Here is a 26,404-nt window from a genome sequence, read left to right on the forward strand (position 1 = left end):
AGAAACAGGTTTTAAAAATTCATTCATTTAGGCCTCCAAAAACTAACTGTCCCAACTCTGTTCCTAAGCTACCCGCTAGACACCCTGTCAATGTTTTGGTTCGAACTTTTTCGTTTCAAATCCAAATTGAGTGATTAAAATTGGGTTGGAAAGTAGACATCAAGGGCTACTTAGGATAGAAACAGGTTTTAAAAATATTGCATTTTGGTCCCTCAAAACATGACTGTCCCGACTGTTTTTTTAAGAAATTTCATCAAGCCCGCAAGCCAAAAAAAATGTGATATTCAAGCATTTTTTCAAATTGGTGATAAAAGTGAATATGAGTGTTTGTAGAACTATTATTTCCATTATAAGTCATCTACATACACAAATGAATTAAAAAATTATCACCGATGTTGATTTCCATAGCATGTTGCAACAAAAACAACTAGCTTTACAAAAATAAAAATAAAAAAGATGTGTTTGTTTTATTTGTTTATTTATTTTATTTTCTCCACTATCCTACTCTTCTTTGAGAATCGAATATGTTTATGTATAAGAGTATTTCCAATGGAACCATTTTAGAAATAAGGCTTTACGTATGCACATACCCAAATTTGAAAAATGCATGTTGATAAAAATTAGGGTATGAGAAGCCAACTTCCCTTGAAAAGATGGTATCAAAAATTGTTGAAGTATGGAGTGATGATGCAAACATGTGATGGAGTGAAACCAATCTTCAATATATCCGTTACTTTCTTGATTTCCCATCATACCATGAAGTTCTTGAGCTTTTAAAATGGTTTGTTGGTGCAACCTAAAAGAAACCTCATTTTCTTCCATAGCTTCCACAATTTTTGAATTTGAAACATTCTGAATCTCATTGTAAGTTTTCTCTAATGGCATATGTGAGATAGAATGGGTGGAAAGGTTGGGTAAATTTGGTAGTTCAACACTGTAAGCATGTTGTACTGGTTTATTATGGTGAGGGTGTGGAATTATTTGAGCAGGAAAATGTGTAAGGAATGGAGCATTGTGATGATGTGGTTGTTTGGGTTGAGTGGATGAATTTGATATGCAAGCAGGATGTTGTGGAAGAGCTGGTGGAGAATATGGATAATGTGCTTGTGCTACAAGATGAGGGAGAGTAGTCATGTAATCATAAGGTGAACCGTGCCAAACTTGTAGACAAGATTGGTGGTGGTTATATTGCGATTCGCATGGCTGCTCTAACATGTGAGTATTCCATAATGGATTATGCAAGTAAGAGAATGGAGAAGAAGTGTTTTGAACCATACCTGTTGACCTTGTTGCAACTTCCTTATCTCTTTGATATGCTACTTCCATCCTAGATAAGGAAGAGTGAGTATCTATGGGATGCTCCTTTTGGTCATGAGTGAAAAACACTTCATCAAATTCTTGATTTTTATGAACTTGCAAAACATCCAATTTTGCATTTAGAGAGCTAACAAAATCAACTTTAAAATTTTCAAATAAAGCATTGATTTCAGCTCTTATGTCTCCTATTCTTGTAGCAGATTTGGAAAAGAAAGAACAAACATCTCTAAAATTCTTACCAGCCTTGGAGATTCCTCTTGAATACCTTATGCACAACTCACAAACATCATCATATGATAACTGAAAAACATCACCTTTTCCTATCAGATTTAAGAGTTCTAAAAATTTATCTTTGATTCCTTTAAGAAGGAGTTTTTTTAAGATATCTAGATCTTCATTTGCTAAACCATGAAAATTTGGTAAAGATGGGGGAATTATGTGCATTTTTGTCACTCCTCCTAAATCTTTGATAGGAAATTCAAAAGTAAAAATGTGAGCCATTTCTTACCATAATAGAAGATGTTCTTCATGTGTTTCTTCGAGGCTCCTTCTTCAAATGTTCCTGTCAATTAGTTAGTGAAATGGGTGGTGCTTACATCACCACTTGAGTGAAATCATGTGATTTGTTTTTCAAAATTTCTATTTTTTCCCTAGTCATTCACACAAAAATTCAAACATCTATTTCTACTCTAAGTTCTTTAACAGTTCTGTTGAAAAGCGGGCGGGGGAGCAGGGCTTTTACATGCTCCGTACGTAGGTTCTTACCTTCTGTTTTTAATACCCAATTCTTTCCTAACAGACACTCATCGGATGCACACTACTCTTTTAAAAATGGCTACACTCTCCCCGGCAACGGCGCCAAAATGTCGAGCGATAAAAAGGTGTCTTTTTAACTCCTAATTACCTTCACATTAATTATCAACCCAGGGACAACTTTTTATTTCAAGAGTGTACTCAGTCTAAGGCGGCTATTTACTGAAGAGTAATGTTTTGCAGTATAGTGCTTAAAATCCAAAAGTAAATGAATGCTTGAAAAAGAAATCCAACAATAACATAATCTCAAATGCTCTGAAATCCAACTATTCACTCAGCAAACATCAATTTCACACAAAAATTCAAACATCTATTTCTACTCTAAGTTCTTTAACAGTTCTGTTGAAAAGCGACGGGGGAGCAGGGCTTTTACATGCTCCGTACGTAGGTTCTTACCTTCCGTTTTTAATACCCAATTCTTTCCTAACAAACACTCATCGGATGCACACTACTCTTTTAAAAATGGCTACACTCTCCCCGGCAACAACGCCAAAATGTTGAGCGATAAAAAGGTGTCTTTTTAACTCCTAATTACCTTCACATTAATTATCAACCTAGGGACAACTTTTTATTTCAAGAGTGTACTCAGTCTCAGGCGGCTATTTACTCAAGAGTAATGTTTTGCAGTATAGTGCTTAAAATCCAAAAGTAAATGAATGCTTGAAAAAGAAACCTAACAATAACATAATCTCAAATGCTCTGAAATCCAACTATTCACTCAGCAAACATCAATTGAGGATACAGTAGCAATAACTCATTCCTCTAGAGATTGATGCAATTGAAATCAAACTAGAACAAGACAATCAATCTGGGAACGAGGAAGCAATAACCAATGTTCTCTACAGTTGACAGTCCTGCTTTAAAGCAATTAAAAGGAAATAGAAATTGACCTAAAGCTGCCATTGAAAGTAAACTAGGAAAACTCTTTAAAAGAAAACTATTGCAATTAATCAACAGAAATGAACAACAAAGTAAATGGGTAGCAAACTGTAATTAAAGGAATCTGAACAACAAACTCAAATTAATGGAAATGAACAACAGCAAAGTCAAATTAATAGCAATCTTTACTTTAACAATAAATCGGACAGCACACGGAAATAGAACAGCATTGATTAATGATGGAATATGAAACAACGCTCGAAAGTCAAATATAAATACACAATAACTTAACACACGGCACACCTTAATAGTAATCTGATCTTGGTAATCTGATTATCAGTCTTAGTTATAAAAAATATGACTGTATTTTGGAATGGAACAACAACGTTCATAGATTTAGCAATCGCAAGGAAATATAGTCTCTAAGATGAATTCAGTAATACCAATTAAAGAGTGTTACAACACGGATACGCTGTAATTGAACAACAATACATTCTGTAAGGACCAACAATGTTATATCAATGATTAAAAGAACACCAAGGCGTTACCAAGTCAAGATTAATCAATACAGCATTCCTGTCATAGAGAACGATATTACTCAATTGAACATAAATCAGATACATTAGAACCGTGATGTAAAATAATAGAACATACCAGATTACCAAATAAAGTTGATAATGAAAACCACGTTGTCACATGGAATGAGTCAATCTTGCGGACAAGTTAGACCTTCCTAGAATCTAACGATATCTAGTGACAATCAAGCCAATCAAAAACTATCTTTCTCTAAATATGCATTTATAAACAAAGGCAAACAAGTGTTTAGGCCTACCTTGGGTCCAATGCAAGTTTGTGGAAGCCTCGCTCCTTTGATCCAAATGAGCTCCCTTGTTGCGAATCTGCAAACAAAAACAAGAAAACAAATTAAATAGGACCTGAAAAGCCAATATCATAAAACATACTTAACATGATGATCAAGGAATTCATGAAACAAATGACATAAGACAATTTGTTGAGAAAAATGAATCTGATTGTATTAATTCAAATCAAAGAAGAACTTTACAACCTGTGCCTTGATGCTGTACAAGCTCCTCCCAGGGTCCAACAAGAAGTCTCCTTTACTTTGACAAGTTTCACTCTCTTCCCAATAAAGTAAAAAAGGCACAAGTTTATTCTAAAAACTCACTTTGGGTTAATTCTAGATGATTCTAGAAGGAATTTTGACGTGGATTGGTTGCTCTTAGGTGGTTCATGCATCCCAAAAGAGAAAGAGCTAATCCCTTGATGAGAGGAGCTATCCCTTTGAAGGAGGACTTTATCCCTTTGAAGGACGAGACCAGAGATTCTGGGTTCGATCCCCAGTGGAGTCGCTATTTTGTCACACGGAATGAGTCGATCTTGCGGAGAAGATAGACCTTCCTAGAATCTAACGATATCTAGTGACAAGCAAGCCAATCAAAAACTATCTTTCTCTAAATATGCATTTATAAACAAAGGCAAACAAGTGTTTAGGCCTACCTTGGGTCCAATGCAAATTTGTGGAATCCTCGCTCCTTTGATTCAAATGAGCTCGCTTGTTGCGAATCTGCAAACACAAACAAGCAAACAAATTAAATAGGACATGAAAAGCCAATATCATAAAGCATACTTAACATGATGATCAAGGAATTCATGAAACAAATGACATAAGACAATTTGTTGAGAAAAATGAATCTGATTGTATTAATTCAAATCAAAGAAGAACTTTACAACCTGTGCCTTGATGCTGTACAAGCTCCTCCCAGGGTCCAACAAGAAGTCTCCTCTACTTTGACAAGTTTCACTCTCTTCCCAATGAAGCCAAAAAGGTATGTGATCTCTCCTCTCAAGCTTAACTAGGAAGTCTCAATTCCACCAACATTTACCCTCAAAAATGTTCAGCTTCTAACCTCCCTAACAACCAGCCCAATGCCTTAATTTATAGTGCGATGGAGGGAAGTTACTAGGTCCTCCTTCAAAGGGATAAAGTCCTCCTTCAAAGGGATAGCTCCTCTCATCAAGGGATTAGCTCCTTCTCTTTTGGGATGCATGAACCACCTAAGAGCGACCAATCCACGTCAAAATTCCTTCTAGAATCATCTAGAATTAACCCAAAGTGAGTTTTTTAGAATAAACTTGCGCCTTTTTGACTTTCACAGGGGTCTGCACCCACTCCTTTAGGGACAGAGCGAGCAGGTCCGTAGTTTTTGTGAACAGGAGGTGCGGGACCGCAAGCAACAGTGAGAGAAAGTGTGGAACCAGAGCTTTGTTGATTTTCAATGTCTTTCTCTCATTTTCAAAGCTTGACTTGAAGAGCTGAGGTCTGAGACTTGCTTAGGAAAACAGTACAAGTGATGATAGACCCATATTGACTGCAAATAATCATGGAGACGATATTTTTGTGTAACACACGCATAAACCAAAGAGATAATATACAGCAGCAGCACAATCCACCAGAGGTTGGGCCCTTAGCCGCCAGCGGATGCTGCTAGGTTACTTCAGGATCAAAGATGGAATGACAACCAGATTTATATTAAAATATCAAAGCAGAGTTATAGTGGATTACAACAAGAAATCTCTCAATCTTTCATCCATTATCCATTCTCTCTGCCATCCTCAATTCTGAATCTCTAATTCATCCTCAATTCCATCATTCGAATCCATCCCCCTCTCTGATCTCTGTTTTCATTTAAATGGAGAGAGATCAGAGAAAAGTTACAACAGAGATAATTACAACATGATTTCTATTACAAAATTAGATTGTTTCCAACAATTTATCAACAAGAAGATATATTTCCATCCATCTTTCAACAAAAGCAAAGCGAATTTGGCTTTGCAGCTGAGATTTGGAAATCGGCCACACAGCGAATCTGAGAAAATCATGCTCAAAGAACCCTGCGTTTCTCTCAATAAAAGCTGAATTTGGGCAAACCGTTCTTCATTAAAGTTAATTTGGTCCGTTCTAGACAAAACCCATGTTCTAGATTTTCCAGATTCATCTTCATTTGCTCAGAATCTCAACCGCAAAACTGTCACTTCTTATTCCAACGCATTTCTGAGTTGGCACTTTTAATGATCAAATCTTCAATCTGGAAATTATCTTGGAGGCTAAAAATGGTGAATAATGTTATAACCAATTTATTAGAATTTTATTGATAAAATCATGCATAATCATCAATTTATTAGAAATAAAGGAGAATAAATAATATTTTTACATAAGAGCATAAATCATTGTAAAATAGAATTATATGATAAATTATGATAAATGACGTGATGAAGAATGGTAGAAATGGGTGGAATAAGCGTTCAAAAGTGACAATAATAATGGTATATTAACGACCCAACACTATGCAATGCTAATGACTTGGAAGATATTCTCAAAATCCCTTTCTGATCGCTTTGACCATGAATCTAACTTTTTGGGTCATCTTACTAAGCTCCAATAGACAAGCATAGTGCAAGAATATATTAAAGCGTTTAAAGCATTAGCCTTCCGCACAGGAGGTCTAGCAGATGAATTCTACTTGGAATGTTTTGTCAATGGTCTCAAAGATGCCATACAAGCCCACGTCCGACTGCAACATCCAATCTCATGGATGGCAGCTTGCAAGATATCTTGTGAAGTAGAACACGCATCAGCGGCCCAATCGACTCGTCCAAATTTCATAGCCAAGGGACAACCCACCCAGGCTCCGAGGACTACCCAAACACTTAAGGTTCAAAAGGTGTCACCAGAGGAAATGGCAGAAAGAAGAAAGCAAGGATTGTGTTACTACTATGATGAGAAATACTCCCCGGGGCATAAATGCAAGGAACCCAAATTATTTCAAATTGATGCTACTGATCACAATTCATCTAAGGAATCCCCACCATTTGAGGGACTAGAGAAGGAAGATGAGGACAACCATCTGGACAATGAGCTCCCAACTACACCTGAAGAACCAGTTATCTTGCTTCATGCTTTGGCAGGAATTTCGTCTCCCCAAACTCTCAAAATAAAAGGTTTTATTAAGCATCGCCCTATAGTAGTCTTGATTGATAGTGGTAGTACACATAACTTTATCCATCAAAGAGTCACTGAAGCAATGCATTGTTTTGTCAGAGCAGTCTCTAATTTCTAGGTCCAAATTGCTGATGGGGGGGCAATGAAATGTGAAGGCCGCTGTGAAAATGTCAAATTTCAAATGGGGCATTATCACCTAAAGACCCACGTGTTTTCCATCAACATGGGTGGGTGTGACATTTTCTTGGGTGTTGAATGGATCCACACACTTGACCCAATCACAATGGATTTCCAGGAGTTATATATGATCTTTAAGCAGAATAACTACACACATACCCTCCGTGGACCCCAAGCAGGTGCTCCTTCTATCATCAGCTCGCATAAGATGGAAAAATTATTAGAAAAGGGCCACCATGGAGTTATAGCCCAATTTAATGCCATCCAGGCCTTCAAACCCACTTCCCTTCATATTCATCTTGAGATGCAACAGGTCATAAACAACCATCTACAGGGCTTTGACAAGCCCCATGAGCTTCCACCCTCAAGAGGGAAACATGATCATAGCATTACTTTGGTACCAGGGGCACAACCACCAAATGTGCACTCATATACATATCCTTTCGCCCAAAAGAATGAAATTGAAAAAATCATCAAGGAACTCCTAGAAGCCGGGGTCATTCATCTTAGAATTAGTCCTTATTCATCGCCTGTGGTCATGGTGCTCAAAAAGATGGGGAATGGCATATGTGTCCAGACTTCAGGGCCCTCAACAAGCTGATGGTCAAAGATAAATTTCCCATACTGGTTGTTGATGATTTGCTGGATGAACTAAATGGGGCTCAATTCTTTACTAAGCTCGACCTCCACTCGCGCTATCACCAAATTCGCATGAAAGAAGTAGACATTCCAAAGACTGCTTTCCGAACTCATGAAGGCCATTATGAATTCCTGGTCATGCCATTTGGTCTCTGTAACGCCCCATCCACTTTTTAGAGCTTCATGAAGCACCTGCTCAAGCCATATCTTAGAAAATTTGTCCTTGTTTTCTTTGATGACATCCTCATCTACAGCCTCACCTGGGAAAAACATCTCCAGCATGTAGATCTGCTCTTGTAACTGCTCCGGAAGCATAAATTATTTGTCAAATTGTCCAAGTGCTCTTTTGGCATGGAAGAAGTTGAGTATTTGGGCCACATTGTGGGGAGTGAAGGTGTCAGGGTGGATCCCAAAAAGATCTAGGCAATGCAGGATTGGCCTCAACAAAAGACCTTGAAGAGCCTAAGATGGATTTTTGGGTCTCACCAGCTACTATTGCAATTATGGTCACATTGCTAGACCCCTCACTCACCTTCTCAAGAAAAATTCATTCCTCTAGAATGATGAAGCGCAACAGGCATTTATAGCTCTCAAACATGCCATGTGTTCCACTCCCATATTGGCACTACCCGACTTCACCAAATCTTTTGTGATTGAATGTGATGCTTTAGGTATGGGTATTGGGGCTGTCTTAATGTAGGAAGGTTGACCCTTGGCCTTCACTAGCCAACAACTAAGTGGGACAAATCTGGGACAATCTACCTATGAGAAGGAGATGATGGCCATCTTACATGCAGTGGATACCTAGCGACCATACTTATTGGGGCGGTGTTTCTAAATCTGCACAAACCATCAAAGCCTTAAATATTTTTTGGAGCAATGCCTATCCTCGCCACAACAAAATAAATGGCTAGCCAAAATGTTGGGATATGATTATGAGATAATTTACAAGAAAGGGCGCGAAAATGTGGTAGAAGATGCTTTATCACGCCAATTTGATGAGGAAAGCACCCTGCTAGCAATCTCTCTTCCCATTCCAGAGTGGATTGAATAGGTTCGCAAAGAATGGTTTTCACATCCTTTGGTCTCCCAACTCATTAATAAATTGCAGGCGGATCCAAATTCCATAGCGGGCTACTCTTGGCAGGATGAGATTCTTCGCTGCAAGGACAAAGTAGTGATCTCACCAACATCCACCCTCAAAAGTCGCATTTTTGGCAGAGTTGCACTCATCTCCCACTGTAGGCCATTCATGCTTTCAGAAGACTTATGCTTGCATTCGACATTCATTCTTTTGGACAGGCATGAAAAAGGACATTCTTACTTTTGTAGCTGAGTGTGATGTGTGTTAGCACCACAAAGGAGAAATAGTCAAACCCCCAAGCACATTACAACCATTGCCCATCCCTACCTCAATATGGACAGAGGTTTCTATGGATTTCATTATGGGTCTTCTGAAGTCAGGTAACAAGTTAATCATCATGGTGGTTGTGGATAGACTTTCTAAGTATGCTCATTTTTGCACCCTACCCCACCCTTTTACACCAGCTTTGGTGGCTCAATCTTTCATGGACCAGATCTTCAAATTACATGGCATTCCCACTTCCATTGTGTCTGATCGTGACCCGATCTTCACCAGTAACTTTTGGCAGGAACTCTTCAGGCTACAAGGTACCTACAACTCAGTACTTCCTATCATCCCCAAATTGATGGTCAAACTGAAGCAGTCAACAAATGTCTAGAGACCTACCTCAGGTGTTTCACTTCAGAAAAGCAACATCTATGGGTACAATGGTTACCTCTAGCTGAATGGTGGTATAATACTAACGATCATGCCACCACCAAAATGACTCAATATGAAGCAGTTTATGGTCAACTCCCTCCTTCACCTACTTCTTATATCTAGGGATGCTCAAAGGTACAAGCAGTAGATCAACTCCTACATAACCATGCAACCATGTTGGCCCACCTCAAAGAGAATCTCCATCAAGCTCAAAATGGCATGAAGCAATAGGCAGACCAACATCGTTCAAAGCGCAAATTTCAAGAAGGTGATCAGGTATTCTTGAGGCTGCAACCATATAAGCAAGCATCACTTAAAGACAAGGGTTGTTAGAAATTTTCTCCAAAATTCTATGGACTGTATCAAATACTTCAGCGCATCAGAGAGGTAGCCTACAAGCTAGCCTTGCCACCCACTGCAAAAATCCATCCCGTCTTCCATGTCTCATGCCTCAAGAAAGTGGTTGGGAACCATTGCAAAATTCAAACCAGTGTACTAGAATTGGATGAAGAAGGTTCAATTTGGCTCCAACCTGAATAGGTTCTTGACACACGAGAACAACACCTGCGTGGCCGCTTGATCAAGGAAGTCCTCATCATGTGGAAAGACACCTCTCTAGAAGATGCGACCTGGGAACCAACCACTGTTCTTCATCAGTTTCCATAGCTTCAGCCTTGAGGACAAGGCTATTTTTATGGGGGAGGGCATGTTAGGGTCCAACCCTAACCCCCTTATTTATGTAATAAGGTTGAGTCATAGTTATAGTTAGTTAAAGAGTCAATAAAGCCCATATTAATAATTGTAAGTGGTTGACCCGCATTTAAAGAAGGGACCACAGTTAGTTGCAAATGGGCCATGGTATTAGATAAATGGTATTAATAAGAACCATGGTACTGACCCATGGTATTGCATGTTTGAATCCTATATAAAGGATAGAGACTCCCCTTGAGAAGCGTTGTGTCTTATTTTGTAATTGAGCCCAGCTCTATTGGACGTTGCCCCCTCGAAGAGGCAAGTGAACATTGCTTTCCTTTCTGAATAATAAAATACATATTGTCATTTCTTATTGTTCTGTGTTCTGGGTATATTTCTTCGCATATTTGGTATTCTGGTATCTTCTCGTAGGTCAAGAGAATAACAAAACCTGGGGTGCAAGGGGCTCCTCATTCAAGCTCAAAATACCATGGAAATATTAATTAAAGTAATTGTCCAGAAGGGAACAAAGCAAAAAATAGAGGTATCAAATTTCAAGGGAAAATTCAACCTAATTTTTTATGGTTTGACTTTATAACTTATATATTTTTAAATGGATGGTGTTGAGATTTGTATCTTGGGAGGTAATCCAAGCCTTGAGGATCAAGGGTTTGGAGGAAGGAGCTCCACAAGTGGCCTTGTGGGCCTGAAATCCAAGCCTGGGGTTTTGCACCCAAAATTGTTGGGCCAAAACTGTGATGAGATTTCTTCATGTGATGATTTGAGTTGATAGAGGACTCAGAGAGAAACCAAACACAATGAAAATCACTTGAATCAGAGTTGTAGAAATGGAGTTATTAATTTTTGAAGTACGAGTGCGGGCTTGTATAAGGAGAGGTCAATTCAACCTAGTTGTTAGAGGTCTAATGATAGTTTCCAAGTCCTCGAAAGAAGTTCATTGGAGTCCTTGAGAATCGTATATAAGGGGCATTGTGTGAGGTTATTACACACATCCTTGGGCATGAGAAAGAGCTCGCTTTAGGTGAGGATACCTATAAATTAGCCACAGGCCAAGGTAGACTCCAAGAAAAGGGAAAGGAGGCTAATTTTAGCATATTTCATGATTGTTTTGGAGGCCGAGTGTATCTATGGTCAGGCCAAGTAGGAAAGGGTGATTTCTTGACTGTTTTAGTTGTGGTTTAGGGTTTGTCAACCTCAGATTGGAGGGTCACATAGGATATGAAGAAATTGCAGGTGGTCTGAGCTTGAGAGAGGGCATATTCAAGAGGGTCAAGACCCTTGTTTTGGGAGAAAAACACTCAGATATATTGTGGAGACAAGGTCACAGTATAGAGGTAAGGTTTTGGGGTTATTTGTGTGCGTTTTGGTGTAGAGTATATCACTTTTCTTGGACATAGATGTATGGTGTTTACAGTAGTGAGTTGGAGGGCTAGTTGGATGGACTGAGAGGCTTAGGAGTACTCTCCTAACTCAGCCGTAGTCAACGAAGGGAGGCCATAGCCAGAATAGGGGTGTCTTCCATAAGTATTGGGGTTGTGTTATATTGTCAATGGGTTGTATGGTACGTTGAGGAGGAGCCTCATACCATACAAAAAATTTGGGTGCCTATTATTGAACAACAAAAGGACCAAACTTTTGAGAGAAGTTCACACAAGTTCATAATAGTGGGTTGGCACTAGTGTTGTTCCTTAATCAGTCTTCTAGAAGCATAGAACCCTAGGAAAGACGGTAGCAATAGGGAGTTGCAGATGGTATCTTGATGATGGATGGATGTTAGATGGATAAGCATCCTAGAAGAGGAAAGATTGGAGGAGTTTCTTAGAAGATAACAAGAAGAGTTATCCTAGTGTGAAGATTCCTTAACCAGTGAGTAGATGTTACAACATGTATTGGATGCTCATGATCTATTGGAGGACAGTGTGAGAGTGGACCATGTGTGGGCCTAGATGATGCAGAGTTGGAGCAGCCTAAAGAACAACTTGGGAGGATTGTATAGGCTTGATTCAAGCCCAAAGAAACAAATCTCGTGATGGACTATGGGATTTTTAGATGTGGCAGAAGAAGAGATGATAGGTCTAATCATCCAGGAGCACTTTGAGTAGCCCTAGACTTGCCATGTGGAGAAGGACATCTACAATAAAATTTGGGCAATCCTCCTAGCCCGTGTTCATTATGAGAGATGGGCATTTTATAGTAATAGGTGGCAACCCTTCATGCCCTATGTTAGTCTTCATTGGAGCAACACAAGAATACTATAGCGGGCTGAAGTCCCTAAGTAGTTGAGAAGTAGCAGTGGGCAGATGAGAATTGTTGACAAATGGAGTTGTGAACAACTCGACATGAGTCTCGATGTGTTGTGCCCTTGATGGACTAAGGAACAACTAGTAGGAAGATTGGATAATCGAGGTTCAGTGGCCAGATGGACTTGGACCATCGATAGAGGCAAGTGCTACATATTAGGAGCCGAAGGACTCGACAGGTACATGGCATGACCGAGAGGAGCTGAGAGAGCGTGCTACATCAACCATATGGTCAGAGTATATTTTTGGTGGTAGATTGGTTGTTAATGGATTAACACTAAGCCCCAGTTTTGTATCTTTTTATTATTGGACGTATGAGGTTCATTATCCCTAGTACGGGAGCCCTTGAGTGTTGTATTATGTAGGTTTCTTAATATATCGAAGCTGGGTTATGTGCAAAATTGTGTAAAAATCTATGTCTATTTTGTGCACTAGTATATCTACTGTTGCTTATATTATGTTATGCAAAGTAGCTTCGTTGTGATTCTTGGTTTGGTAGCTTCAGTGATTTAAGATTCTATCATAGATACCAAGATCGTGGAAAAAGAACAAATGGGACTGAGGAAGAAGACCACAAAGAATGAAAATTCCAGTGTCAAAATTGAAGTCATATCATGGGATAATTGGAAAAATCACATAAAAAGACAAGGCATGGAAAAGGATAAGCTTTTGCCTAATATGTAGAAACATTTGGGGATGAAGATTTTACCTTCAAATTACTAACATAAATTATTTTGAGAATTCCAGAATTCAAGGGAAAGTGAGCACTCTGTCCAAGTTTATACATAGTAGTTCATGAGGCTCAAATCAGAACTAATATACAAGGTGATGCAACGCAATTAGCAGAAAGATATGTCAATGGTCTCAGGTTCTAGCTCCAAAATGAATTCCCATCAGTTAAGACCATTACAAAGGATGAAGGTGCTAAATATACTCTAAAGGCTAAGGGAAAATGGAATAGAAAATGAAAAATAGAGCAAAAGAGACAGGTCATACATCAATTAGAGAGGAGAAATCTCCTCCAAACCTCCTAAGTTAGAAGAGCCAAAAGAGGAAAAAAATGTCAGGGCGTCTTCCAAACTAGCTGGAAGTGCAAGAAGAGGGTTTGCAAGGTGATTGTTGATAAAGAATCCATTAATCATCTAGTAGGAACTTAAATTGTCTAGAAACTCTATTCGACTTGTATTCCTCTAACTAGCCTTTATAAAACCTCTTGGTTAAAAAATATTAGTGTATGTCAGTAGACAACTCATGCTAGGTTGCTTTAATATTGGGCCATATAAGAATTGGGTGTTTATTGATGTAATACAGATTGGATGATTGTCACCTTTTGTTGGGGAGTCCTGACAATATTATTTTGTTATTTGTCTTTAGATTGTTCTTTGGGTAAATATAGGTATACTTTGTCTCCAGCTTCTAAAGATTGTGCAACTTTATCCTGGTTATGTTGTTACAAGTATTGCTGCATTGACTTGGAAGTACACTTCATAAGTAATAATGGATTGTTGAGTTTTTTTTTTTTTTTTTTAAATGTGCTTGCAATTGAGTTTGCTACTCTGATGTGAACTTGTTGCCTTAGTGAATTATTTATTGACAAATTGAATCTTTGATATATTTTTCCTTAAAATCTTTCCATATGATATGGGTAGATTTATGAAGAGAAATTTAATGGCCATTAATGAAATTTTGTGGTAATAATATATAATTTAAGTGCTTTTCAATGCTTAACAATATGCATTTCATGCCAATCTAGCAACATCTCTTATTTAATATTTTTTCTCATAACTTTGATAATATATTATTTTTAAGGCTAATCTGGGTTTGACTTTGGGAGTACAATGATACATTGCATTTGGTTAGTTCACTGCAACTTGTTTAGATGAATTCATTAGGAAGTCCAAGTAGATCACTCAACTATTTTGCATGGCATGAGTGAAAGCATGTTCTAGTATATTTTATATAGATATTGTTACAAGGAACTAATATATTGTCTAGAATTGATATATGCTTCTTCAAAGAAATAAGTTTCATGATATTTTGCAAGTGGGTTATATGAGGTTATTGTAAAGAGAAGATTCTTGACTAGGCCATTCATTGGCTTAAGTATTTTACACTCAAGGGGTAGAAAATCGCAAAAAACCTATTGGTTGGCTTAAATATTTAAGCTCTGGTTATGACCAAGTCATTATGCTTGCTCATTGTGATCTACGAATTTTGTGAGAAAACAAGGATTCCATGTAATTTTCTGTGCACTTCAATATTATACAATACGGTTGGGGATATTTTAATTTTGTTGAAATTTAATCAAATAAAAAATTTAAAGACTATAATTCAAGTAGTGTAAGGATTTTGGTTCAACTTTATGGCCATCTTCGTTCAAGTAGTCCAACAATACATCTTCTTCCTTTGGGAATAAGAAATGTGTTATTAGTGACAAACATGTGAAGACATATTGAGTGCTCACATGATCTTATCCACCCTTTCAAAAACGAAATGATCATCAATAGATATGCATCATTTAGATATACATAGAAACACTAGAGATAAAGATCATTAAGATTTCAGAAGCAGCGTGAACCCCACAATTTTTTTTTTCTTCCAACAAAATATTGTGTCATTCCTATAATTGTGCTTGCGAGACTTTTCTCACCATGGTGGTAAGCATAATGCTCCGAGACAACCTAAGAATCGAGCAACTTGTTGAAAAGGGTAAAAAAATGTTTTCAAATTTTAAGAGTGAAATATAAGAGAGGAAGTAAAAAAATATTTTGTGGTAAAAGGAGGCAACCTTTGCTTATGTGACAATTTTTTTCTTGAAAGAACAAAGCAAAAATTTTCTTTGCCCTGGTTTCAATCCGTTGACCATGGATGGGATGGATCTTTACAAGTCAACCATGGAAAATATGGTTAGTTCCTTGTTCACAAAGTTCTTTTTGGCCTCTAATTTCTTCTTGCTAAAGGCTAGCTCAATTGCATCTCCACCGAGAGCTTTTCTCCATGATTCATACTCAGGCATGGTGTAAAAAGACAATACCCTTCCATCCTTATGGGTTGCCTTCATAAAAATAAAAACAAAAAAAAAAATGCACGCCTTTATGCTCCATTGGGTTGAAACAATATACATCTTGGTACAATTAAGGAGTTGATTTTTTTTTAATGGAATTGTACACTTAGTAAGAACATGGATTATGTTGAGAGCAATAACCTTGACAATAGGAGTGATTAATTTAATGGGAAAAGAAGGAATCTTAAGTAGAGAAGGCCATAAAGAGTGTATGAAGTTGTTCAACAATCCTTTGACGTGGGAACCATCATGATCTTACAGGAAACAAATGATAAACAATCAGTTTCCAATTGAATGTATCCTTCCAACTTAAATAGAAACTACACAATTATTAACATGCATCATGTACTTGATATGTAATAATCATCAGAGGGCTATATCTTAGAGATTTGACACTGTCATATTCCTTTCCATGCTACAGACCAAGGATTTGCTTGATATTTTAAATCTCAACATTTGCCATGATTTGTTTATGACTAACTTCCCTTACATTCAGCAACTTGTCTCTGAGAAGGAACACAACAACCAAAACTTACACTCAAACTAACAATGAAAATGAAAGTCTGTCATAATATTTAGTACTACCTTATTACATATTAGTCTTGTGAATGCACTTACACACATTAACACAGTTCTAAACCATACAAAATTTATGACAATACGGAACGAACAATGTCAACAATCTTATCAGCATCTCTTTACACATTTTGAGGTAATCGCTACCTATCTATAGGTGTGTGTTGGTTTAAATAAATACCACGTCATCCACCACCTTGGATGCCATAATTTCTATATATAGGTGTGTGTTGGTTTAAATAAATACCACGTCATCCACCACCTTGGATGCCATAATTTCTATTTACAATCCGCATAATTCTGTGTTTTATTGTCGTTGATATCTGTAAGTTTATGTGTTGGGCCACACATCCTCCCGCCTTCAAAAGCATGCATGATCTGGAGGGCGACATATGCGAATTGGCCCACCCGTTTAGATGTTTTAATTAAAATTCTAGCGCACATAAAAAGTACATTTATTTTTTATATGGTTAAATACCAAACAAAAAGTATTAGTTAACATTTATTTTTGATATTAATAAATACCAAACGAAAGGAGGCATGGATCATACGTTATTAGGTAAAACTTATTATAATTTATAGTAGTTTTCAATTGAGGATGGATGTGTATCGTAGCAAAGAAGCATAGATCATACATTACTAGATAAAATTTATTATAATCTAGACTAATTTTCAAGAATGGATGTATCGGATATATCTATATTTTATATTATTATATTTTTATTTTTTAGAAAAATATTATATGAAAATTAAAAGTAGTATTTGGTTTTATTTATATTATTAAAAATACATAATTTTATTGGAGGTAGTTTCATCAATGATCACAAAATTATGTATTGGAAGTAGTTTTATTAATGATTGGAAAGAATTGTTGTATTGAAGCTTTTGTGATCCATATCAAGTTTATGAGAGATTTTTTGGCGTAAATCACATGATATTTCATTTGTCGACGCGTTCGAACCAACCAGTGTGGTTCATCGTCAGGACAAGTTGAATGAACAGATCAGGCATAGCATGTTAAATAGATAGAGCAAAACCTCCAACAGCTATATTCAGGTAACGAAAAGATCGGAAAGAATGTTAACTTTCTTGCAATTATTATTATGGTTAAATATTTTAGTTTGGAGTAAGAACTAAATCTGTTTTTTATTCACTAAGAACTTATCATACTCAAATGTAAGGAATTAGGGCAATGACCCAAAGATCCAAAGACATATGGCAAGAGTGAAAATCTACCTTAAGTATTGACCACCAATGAGTTATTTCAAGTATGTGGTTTCTTTGAACAATGGTAATGAACCACCTAGACAGTGGGGAATGATGGTTGTACCCATTGTCAATTGACAACTAAGTTACGCTAGGTTTTGCCATCTTAGAAAAAATATATAAAATATTTTAGTAGAGAAATAGCTATGGTGTACTTAGTATGCTTAGTGGGTGTATTTAATGTCACATACTTGGTAGGGTATAGTGATAATGTGATGCATTATGTTAGTGACAATGCTATGTTAATGTTGTGATGCTTATACATGGGTGTCATATGACCACCTCAAGAATAACCATAACCTAGAGCATAAATTCTCTGTTACTTCAAACTATATAAACTATTTGTCCATAAGGAGTCATAGGGTGGAGTTGGTCCTCCTAAAATTGGAGGGAAATGTAGAGTTAAAATTTACATGGGAAACTCCCGACTTCATCACATAATAAAGCAAAAGCCTTACCATTATGGAAAGGCCTCTTCATCCTTAATCATAAAGGATTTCAATTAGGGTATGGTGGTAGGATACTTAGATTTAGGAATTTTACATGTGGAATTCTATCATAATTAGCAAAAATGACTCTTGTTATTTCAATTGGAGTGAAGCTTATAGTATGTCTGTGATAATGATGGTTGGCATTGTTGAGAGAATGCATTATAAAGAGGTTGATTAGTTGGGGCATTTGGAGATATCTGCAATAGTATGAAACAACGATGTAATAAGCATTTGTGGATTTCTTTCGCCATTGTTGCAATCTTGCAAATTGTATTTCAGTATGAAAATCAATATGCAGGCTATATTTGACTTTGCCACCTACTAATAGACATTAAGAATGCAACTCCAATACAACAAAATTGCAAAATCCTTCCATCCATATCAAATACATCACTATTTCCCAAAAAAAAAAAAAAAAAAAAAAAAATTTAAACTTTAATGGATGCATACAACTTTTTGCAATGATCTTGCAATATAGTACACAAATGCTTCCATCACTGAATAAGTATATAACATGCAACATCATATAATTTCTTACTTGTGGTGTCTCTTGTTTCTTATAATACTTATGGTGTCCATTTAGAACTCATTTTCTAATATATTAACATAAAGCTATTAAGTAAAACAAATATTTATTCTAATAAATAAATTAAAACTTTAATGGCTGCATACAACTTTTTGCAATGATCTTGCAATATAGTACACAAATGCTTCCATCACTGAATAAGTATATAACATGCAACATCATATAATTTCTTACCTGTGGTGTCTCTTGTTTCTTATAATACTTATGGTGTCCATTTAGAACTCATTTTCTAATATATTAACATAAAGCTATTAAGTAAAACAAATATTTATTCTAATGTTAGCAACAGCGCGCATGATCGGATGGCCCACTCGAGAAGACTTCAGACTTAGTTATCGTTATACCTGCAGATTCTGCTATGAAAGCTTCGCTATATAAACAGGTAAGAGGAATCCAACAGCTCTCCAACGAACCCACATCATTCTTTCTTCGCCCTTTGCTGCGTTCAGAGGTTCCAAGAGTCCCGCCCGCCATGGCTCGCGTCCTCGCCATTGTTCTGAGCACTTTGTTAACGCTGGCCATATCTGTATCTGCTGCCAAGTCGTTTGAAAAAACGGATTATATTGATATGGTTACTAATAAGATCCAGGACCTGGAGTCCAGTTTCTTTAAAATCTTGGGAACCAATCCCAAGTATCTACAGTTTGCGGAGTTCGCTCTCAGGTCTGTGTTGTGATTTGTTTAAATGGTTCTGATAGCTGAGATCTCTTCTGTCTCTGCTTGGGTTTTCTTGCTTTGTATTAGAATCGCATTCATGGCCGCCTTGTAGCATCTTATGTTGCAATATGAATGGGAATAGATAGTTATGTATGTGGGTATTTAAGAGATCAGTTAAAAATTGCATTTAGCTAAAGTTTGTAATGTTTTTTCTTTCAATCCTGTGCAGGTATGGCAAGAGGTATTCTGTCCATCAGCTTGTGCGCAGATTCAATGTTTTTGTGAAGAACGTGGAGCTGATCGAGTCAAGAAACAGCATGAAGCTTCCTTATACTTTGGCAATAAATGGTAATTCCATCCTCTCTTCTATAGTTGTTTGCATCTGTACTTAAAATCTGGATAAAAGTCTTAAAATGGTGGAAATTAATCATAATAGTTAGTGCTGAATCTGGTTAGCAGTAGGATGTTTTCCAAAAAAAGTAGGATTATGGTTATGGAAGTTTTTTTAAACCTTGTTGGGAGAAGCTAAGTCATTTGGTTTAGTTAAAAGTTTGAAACTAAAATTAGGTATTAAATTATCTTGTGTCATTCCTTGATCGAGGGGAGAAGTTAGACATTACTCTTACGAAACTTACAAAACAAAAAAGTTAACTTTTATATTTTTTTTGAAATATTACATTTAGGTTTTATATAAATATATTTAAAATAATAAATCACAATAAAATTCATATATATATATAATAGAAGGATAATATTTAAATAAATTAAATTCTTACCATAAAAGTGTAATATTTAAATAAAATATATAAAAAGCATATATATATAAATAAATAAAAAAGAAAGATTAAAATATTTTTTAATTTATATATGATTTTTATATATTTTATTAAATTTTTTTATGAACGTATATATTTATATAATTTAAGTGTGTATGGCATAAATAAAAAGTAAAAATAAAAATAAAAATAAATCAATAGAAATGGGTTGCTTCATTAATCTTCGTATTCAGGAACATGTTGCCGACCTCAGAAATAGGCGTTCTCGTTCCTCAACTATTGCTGAGCATGCAGAGAAAACTTTGCATCATGTCTGCATTGAGAACTCTCAAATCCTCGCTAGGATTGATCACTTTCATCATAGGAAGTTACTAGAGGCCATTAAAATTGAAAAGCATCCAAGGAATCTCAATATGGATGATGGTTGGACCTTAAGTAGGAGTTGGGTTCTTGCCCTTTCTTCTTGACTTGTATGTCTTTTAATCTGTTTCACTCATGCCCGTAGTGTAGGAGGATACAAGCAATATGAAAGAAAGTCCCATCACCAACTCCGGCCTCTAGAGTTTTGGTGTTTGGAATCGATTTGCAGTAGTCCCACTCGTGTTCAAATCTCTGGAGGCATCACCCATATGCCCGTAGTGTAGGAGGATACAAGAAATATGAAAGCAAGTCCCATTACCAACTCTGGCCTCTAGAGTTTTGGTGTTTGGAATCGATTTGCAGTAATCCCACCCGTGTTCAAATCTTTGAAGGCATCACCCATACACCTGTAGTGTAGGAGGATACAAGCAATATGAACACAAGTCCCATCACCAACTCTGACCTCTCGAGTTTTGGTGTTTGGAATCAATTTGCAGTAATCCCACTCATGTTCAAATCTCTCAAGGCATCACCCATACACCCGTAGTGTAGGAGAATACAAGCAATATGAATGAATGTCCCATCACCAACTCTGACCTCTACAGTTTTGGTGTTTGGAATCGATTTGAAATAATCCCACTCGTGTTCAAATCTCTGGAGGTGTCACACATATGCCCGTAGTGTAGGACGGTACAAGCAATATGAAAGAAAGTCCCATCACCAACTCTGGCCTCTGGAGTTTTGGTGTTTGGAATCGATTTGCAGTAATCCCACTTGTCTTCAAATCTCTAGAGGCATCACCCATATGCCCGTAGTGTAGGAGGATACAAGAAATATGAAAGCAAGTCCCATCACCAACTCCGGCCTCTGGAGTTTTGGTGTTTGGAATCGATTTGCAGTAGTCCCACCCATGTTCAAATCTCTGGAGGTGCCACTCATACGCCCGTAGTGCAGGAGGATACATGTAATAAGAAAGCAAGTCCCACCACCAACTCCAGCCTCTGGAGCTTGGGTGTTTGGAATCGATTTGATGTAATCGCACCCGTGTTCAGATCTTTGGAGGCGTCACCCATATGTCCGTAGTGTAGGAGGTTACAAGCAATATGAAAGTAAGTCCCACCACCAACTTCGGCCTCTGGAATTTTGGGGTTCAAAATTGATTTGTTGTAATCCCACCCATGTTCAAATCTCTAGAGGCATCACCCATATGGCCATAGTGTAGGAGGATATTAGCAATATGAAAGCAAGTCCGATCACCAACTCCGGCCTCTGGAGTTTTGGTGTTTAGAATCGATTATGCAGTAATCCCATAAGTGTTGAAATCTTTGGAGGTATCACCCATACCCCTGTAATGTAGGAGGATACAAGCAATATGAAAGCAAGTCCCATTACCAACTCTGGCCTCTGGAGTTTTGATGTTTTGAATCAATTTGGAGTAATCCCACCTGTGTTCAAATCTTTAGAGGCATCACCCATACACCCATAGTGTACGAGGATACAAGCAATATGAAAGCAAGTCCCATCACCAACTCTGGCCTCTGGAGTTTTGGTGTTTGGAATTGATTTGCAATAATCCCACCCATGTTCAAATCTCTAGAGGCGACACGCATACACCCGTAGTGTAGGAAGATACAAGCAATATAAAAGAAAGTCCCATCACCAACTCTGGCCTCTAGAGTTTTGGTGTTTGGATTCAATTTGCAGTAATCCCACCGATGGCCAAATCTCTGGAGGCATCACCCATATGCTTTTAGTGTACGAGGATACAAGAAATATGAAAGCAAGTCCCATCACCAAGTTCGGCATCTGGAGTTTTGGTGTTTGGAATCTATTTGCCATAATCCCACCCGTGTTCAAATCTGTGGAGGTGTCACTATTGGCTTGATGGGGCCTGACCCAAGTTCGGAGTTAGTTAGCCAAACAAAACCCTGTATTACTGGCCCTTTCAGCAACAGCCCGCGGAGCACGGACTAAGGTCTCACCCGAAGCAGTATGGGGGGATGCTAGAACCAAGTTTCTGCACACTTGAGATGTCTGAGGTGTTGACTAGTCCAACTAGGAATAGCTTCACGTAGGTCACTTCGCGCACTTCCCTGACTTGCGAGTCCTGTTAGTGTCGGTATCTTCATCCCTCCATTAGTGATCAAAATTCTCTTGTTGCATTGCATTTTAGGTGTCTCATCCGATTAGTTGCATTCCATTAGGATCATGGATCATCTGATGGTAGTGCCATATTATCAGTTTTCCCTCATGGTCTTTACCTGCTAGCCCATTTTCATACATTCAGGTCATTTACAGTCATTTTTTGTCTTTACATCTGCAAAAGTCATTTTTAGGATTTTAGGTCTCATTAGGTCTAGGGTTTTGTCAATAAAGTCTTGTAAAAGCTCAAAAAAGGTTAGCAAGCACATCAGGAGGTCAAATAAAGTCTCAGCAACAAAAATTTCAATAATCACATGCTCAGTGATTGATTTTTCCTCAAAACCCTATTTTGAGGAAAAACAGAGTTTTCTATATTTCATGTAATTTCATTTTTCCTATATGTAATAATTTCAAGATGCAGCCCTAGTCACCTTGCCAAGCGCCTGCACTCCAGCTCCTACAAAAGAGTCAAAAATTCAAATCATTTAGTCCATCAAAGGCAAAAAACAAGTCAAATTGCCAAAACAGAGTTTTAAAGACAAAGTGAAATCCAAACATTAGAAAAGTGGGTTTTATAAGTTAAAAATTAAAATCCTTTGTATATAAAGTCTTTTTCATATTGAAGAAGTTCATTTGCGTGCCAAAGAAGAGAAAAACAAGAGCTAAGTCATTTTTGAGCCGAAGGAGTGAATTTGCAGCAAACTGTGAAAATTCTTGAGGGGCGGGGCACCTAGGTCGAGGCACGGAGCACCTGGTCGGCATGGCGCACACAACGCAGGTTTAAAATTGGAATTGTAATGGGCACGATGGACCAGAGAGGTGCAGTGCACTTATTAGTGGGTGTGGCGCACTGGTCTTCTGAGCCCAAACTTCACTCAAATCGCCTCCTCCAAGCTCCAAACTTGTAAACTTCCTCCTTCCAAGTAAGTCAAGAATCTCATATTGCCATTGCAAGCATTTTAGTTAGTTTTCATGGTGTTTCAATAGGTGAAAAATAAAGCCCTAGTTCCTTGCACAGTCAAATTGAAAAGCTGCCTAGGTTTGCAAAGTTGCAATTTTTGTTGTCTTATCCCCCTCTACCATTTTCACACCCCCTCACTACATTTCACTCACCTCATTTTTCCTTCCCTCTTTTATTTACATTCACCTATCCCCCTATCCCTAAAACTAAAAACCCTAATACCTAATCCCACTACTCCCAAACCCTAATTAGCATCTCTAAACCCTAATCCTTATTCCCCAAACCCTGCCACTCCCAAAAACCCTACAACCAACATCACAATCCCTCATTCACTATCCTCAATCCTCAATCCCTTTCATTGAAAAACAAACACCTATTGTTCATATAAAATCTCTTCATACTCATCAAAGAACATCAAACAGTGGCAAACATGGAGACAGATTTATCTTATGACAGAAATGCGAAAACATTAAGTGATTCCTCCCAAGAAATTCATGCACCAAGGAAGCCTCACAAGGGAGGAAAACACATCCGGGAGGAGCCCACTACACTTACTGAGCTATTGGCTTGTCCTCTTGCTGTAGCATGCTTCAAACATCAATCTTGCTACCAATTTTGTGAGATGGTGGAAAGAGTCAAATACCACCATGAGCTTGCCAGACTTTTTGTGCTCCATTTTCATAATGGCCAAGTCAATTTGGCAGGTATGACATTCACTTTGACACTTGAGACTATAGCTGAAGCAACAGGTATTCCGAATGTGGGCGAACAGTGGAACAAGGGACAACTGGTGGACAAATATCATTATGAGCCTTATATCAAGGTTGGCTTTCAGAGGCATATCAGTAGGGTCTTCCCTTTCAGATACCTACAGGACACATATGCTCCCCTTATGAAATTCATAATCAAAATTTCGGCTGTGAAGGCAGATTTTCTTACTTATACACCTATCATGTTAGATTATTGATGCATTTTACTAGAGTGAGGATGATGAACATCCCCTATTTCATACGCTGGAATATTGAGAAAATGACCACATTGGTGCAAAGGAAACCTCCTCATCAGCAGTATAACAACATCTATCACTTTGCATTGATCAAGATTGTGGTTTTGCATCAGCTGAGTTTACTGAATGTTTCATGGGATGATTTCATTTCACATGAGGTCTTCACAAGCCCTCAAGTGACACCATCAGTTTTTCATGAGCTAGGTGGGCCTTCACATCAGCAAGTGGTGCATGAGACTCAAACCACCAGTGTGCCAGTGTTTGTCACTTACCAAAAGGGAACAAGCATATTATTTGCAGCTGCCAAACGAGTACTATCTCCACCTAGGGTGGAAGGGGTCTTGCTTCCTTCAACAGAAAAGCAAGTACATGACAAAAGGAAACAACCAGTGCATGATGAAAGGTCTTCTAAAGGTCAAGAGAGGGATTTAATTCTCATTCAGGATGAGGACTCTGATTTGGGCTCCCAAAGCTCAAAGCTCAAGGAGATCATCCAGGAACAAGAAGCCGACATTCATGACTTGTCTCTCAACCTGGAAAGAGCGAAGTGGGTAATAAACTAGCTTGAGCAAAGGAACAAATAGTTGGAAGACTAGCAGACTATCACAGAGCTGCAAAACATAAAAGAAAACCAACAAGGAGCCAAGAGGAGGAAAATCAAGTTGACACTGTTAGAGCGAGAGATTGAAGCTAATCGTGAATATTGGCTTGAGAAGTCAAACATGCACTTGGAGAAGATGCTGGAGAAGGCCAACAAAGAGAAAAAGATGTTGAGGCACATGGCCTATCACTATTTGGCAAGAAACAAGATTTGCAAAGCGAGAATAAGGACCTTAAAGGCCAAGTTGAGGAAAACTTTGAGGAGGAAGAAAGAGCAAGATCAGCTCAAAATCTTGGGTGAAGCTTCTTTGAACCAACATAGTACTTGATGCAGGTCACTCAGCCCAAATTTCAAGAAATTTAGCACACTTTTTGTTAATTTTGAATTTTTGAAGCAAAACACAATTTTTTCTACTTGGTGCGTAGCGCCACCCTGCGCTCGCTTTTGCTAGGGACCTGCTCTAGAGAAAAACTGAAAATTTTTGGATTCCTCATGCAAAATTATGAATGACCAGAAATGGCTAGAAAGTTTTGTCAAGTTTTGAGCTTCCAAAAGGGTCAAAAACACCTCAAAAATGCCCTTTCTGCCCCTTTTTGGCCACACAGGAAGCAGTGTTGGGAGAACTCACTTTTGGAGGGGTAAATTGACACCAAATTCATAAATTCCACTTGTTCTAGAAAGTAGACAGATAGACCTTTCCAACAAGCCCACTTGAAGAAAATTTGGTGCACATAAAGGCCTCCAAAATCAGCTGCAAAAAGGTGCTACGCACAAGGATAGTGGCGCGGCGCACAGGATGGAAAATTGACTTTTTTGCCAAAAAACTCTGTTTTTCGCCTAGTTTTTTCTCAGTTTGACTTTTCTCTCTCTCATAGTCAAACTCATGATGTAATTTGATGTAACTTGATGGAATTTGATGTAAAAATGTTGAAAATTCACTGATGGAGGTAGATACATCATGAAAAGTTAGTTTTGAACTAAATGAATCAGTTTCCTAGGTTTTAGAGGCAAGTTGTTCCACTGCCTACTTTTCAATTCTTAGTTTAGATCTTGTTGAAACAGCTCCTAAACTCATGAATTTGACCCCTAAAGCCTAACATGAGTTGTTTTTTGCCTATATCTAGTAGTATTTCAGTCATTTGTAAAGGTTGGACTCTTGTGAATGCTTTGAGAATTATTGTACATTCATCTCTGCAGTTTGGCAAAGGAATAGACTAGGATTTGCAGCATTTTGTGGGATTTTTGTGGCAAGTTGATTTGGTATTGTTTTTCCTT

General features: G+C 37.7%; 1 protein-coding gene across 1 annotated transcript in view; it reads left to right on the forward strand.

The window, feature by feature from the left end:
• The first annotated feature begins 19,040 nt into the window (after window positions 1-19,040).
• The window catches only part of LOC149254819 (thiol protease aleurain-like), a 95,751-nt gene continuing 88,387 nt past the window's right edge, over window positions 19,041-26,404 (forward strand). The window contains exons 1-2 of the mRNA XM_089457124.1: window positions 19,041-19,289; window positions 19,513-19,631. Of these exons, the coding sequence (XP_089313250.1) occupies window positions 19,099-19,289; window positions 19,513-19,631 (310 nt within the window). The 5' untranslated portion in view covers window positions 19,041-19,098. The remainder of the gene's footprint in view (window positions 19,290-19,512; window positions 19,632-26,404) is intronic.

The sequence above is a fragment of the Pinus tabuliformis genome, chromosome 7, assembly GCF_031772625.1.
Source record: "Pinus tabuliformis cultivar Carrire ecotype Pingquan chromosome 7, CPIR1, whole genome shotgun sequence".
NCBI classification, from domain to species: Eukaryota; Viridiplantae; Streptophyta; class Pinopsida; order Pinales; family Pinaceae; genus Pinus; species Pinus tabuliformis.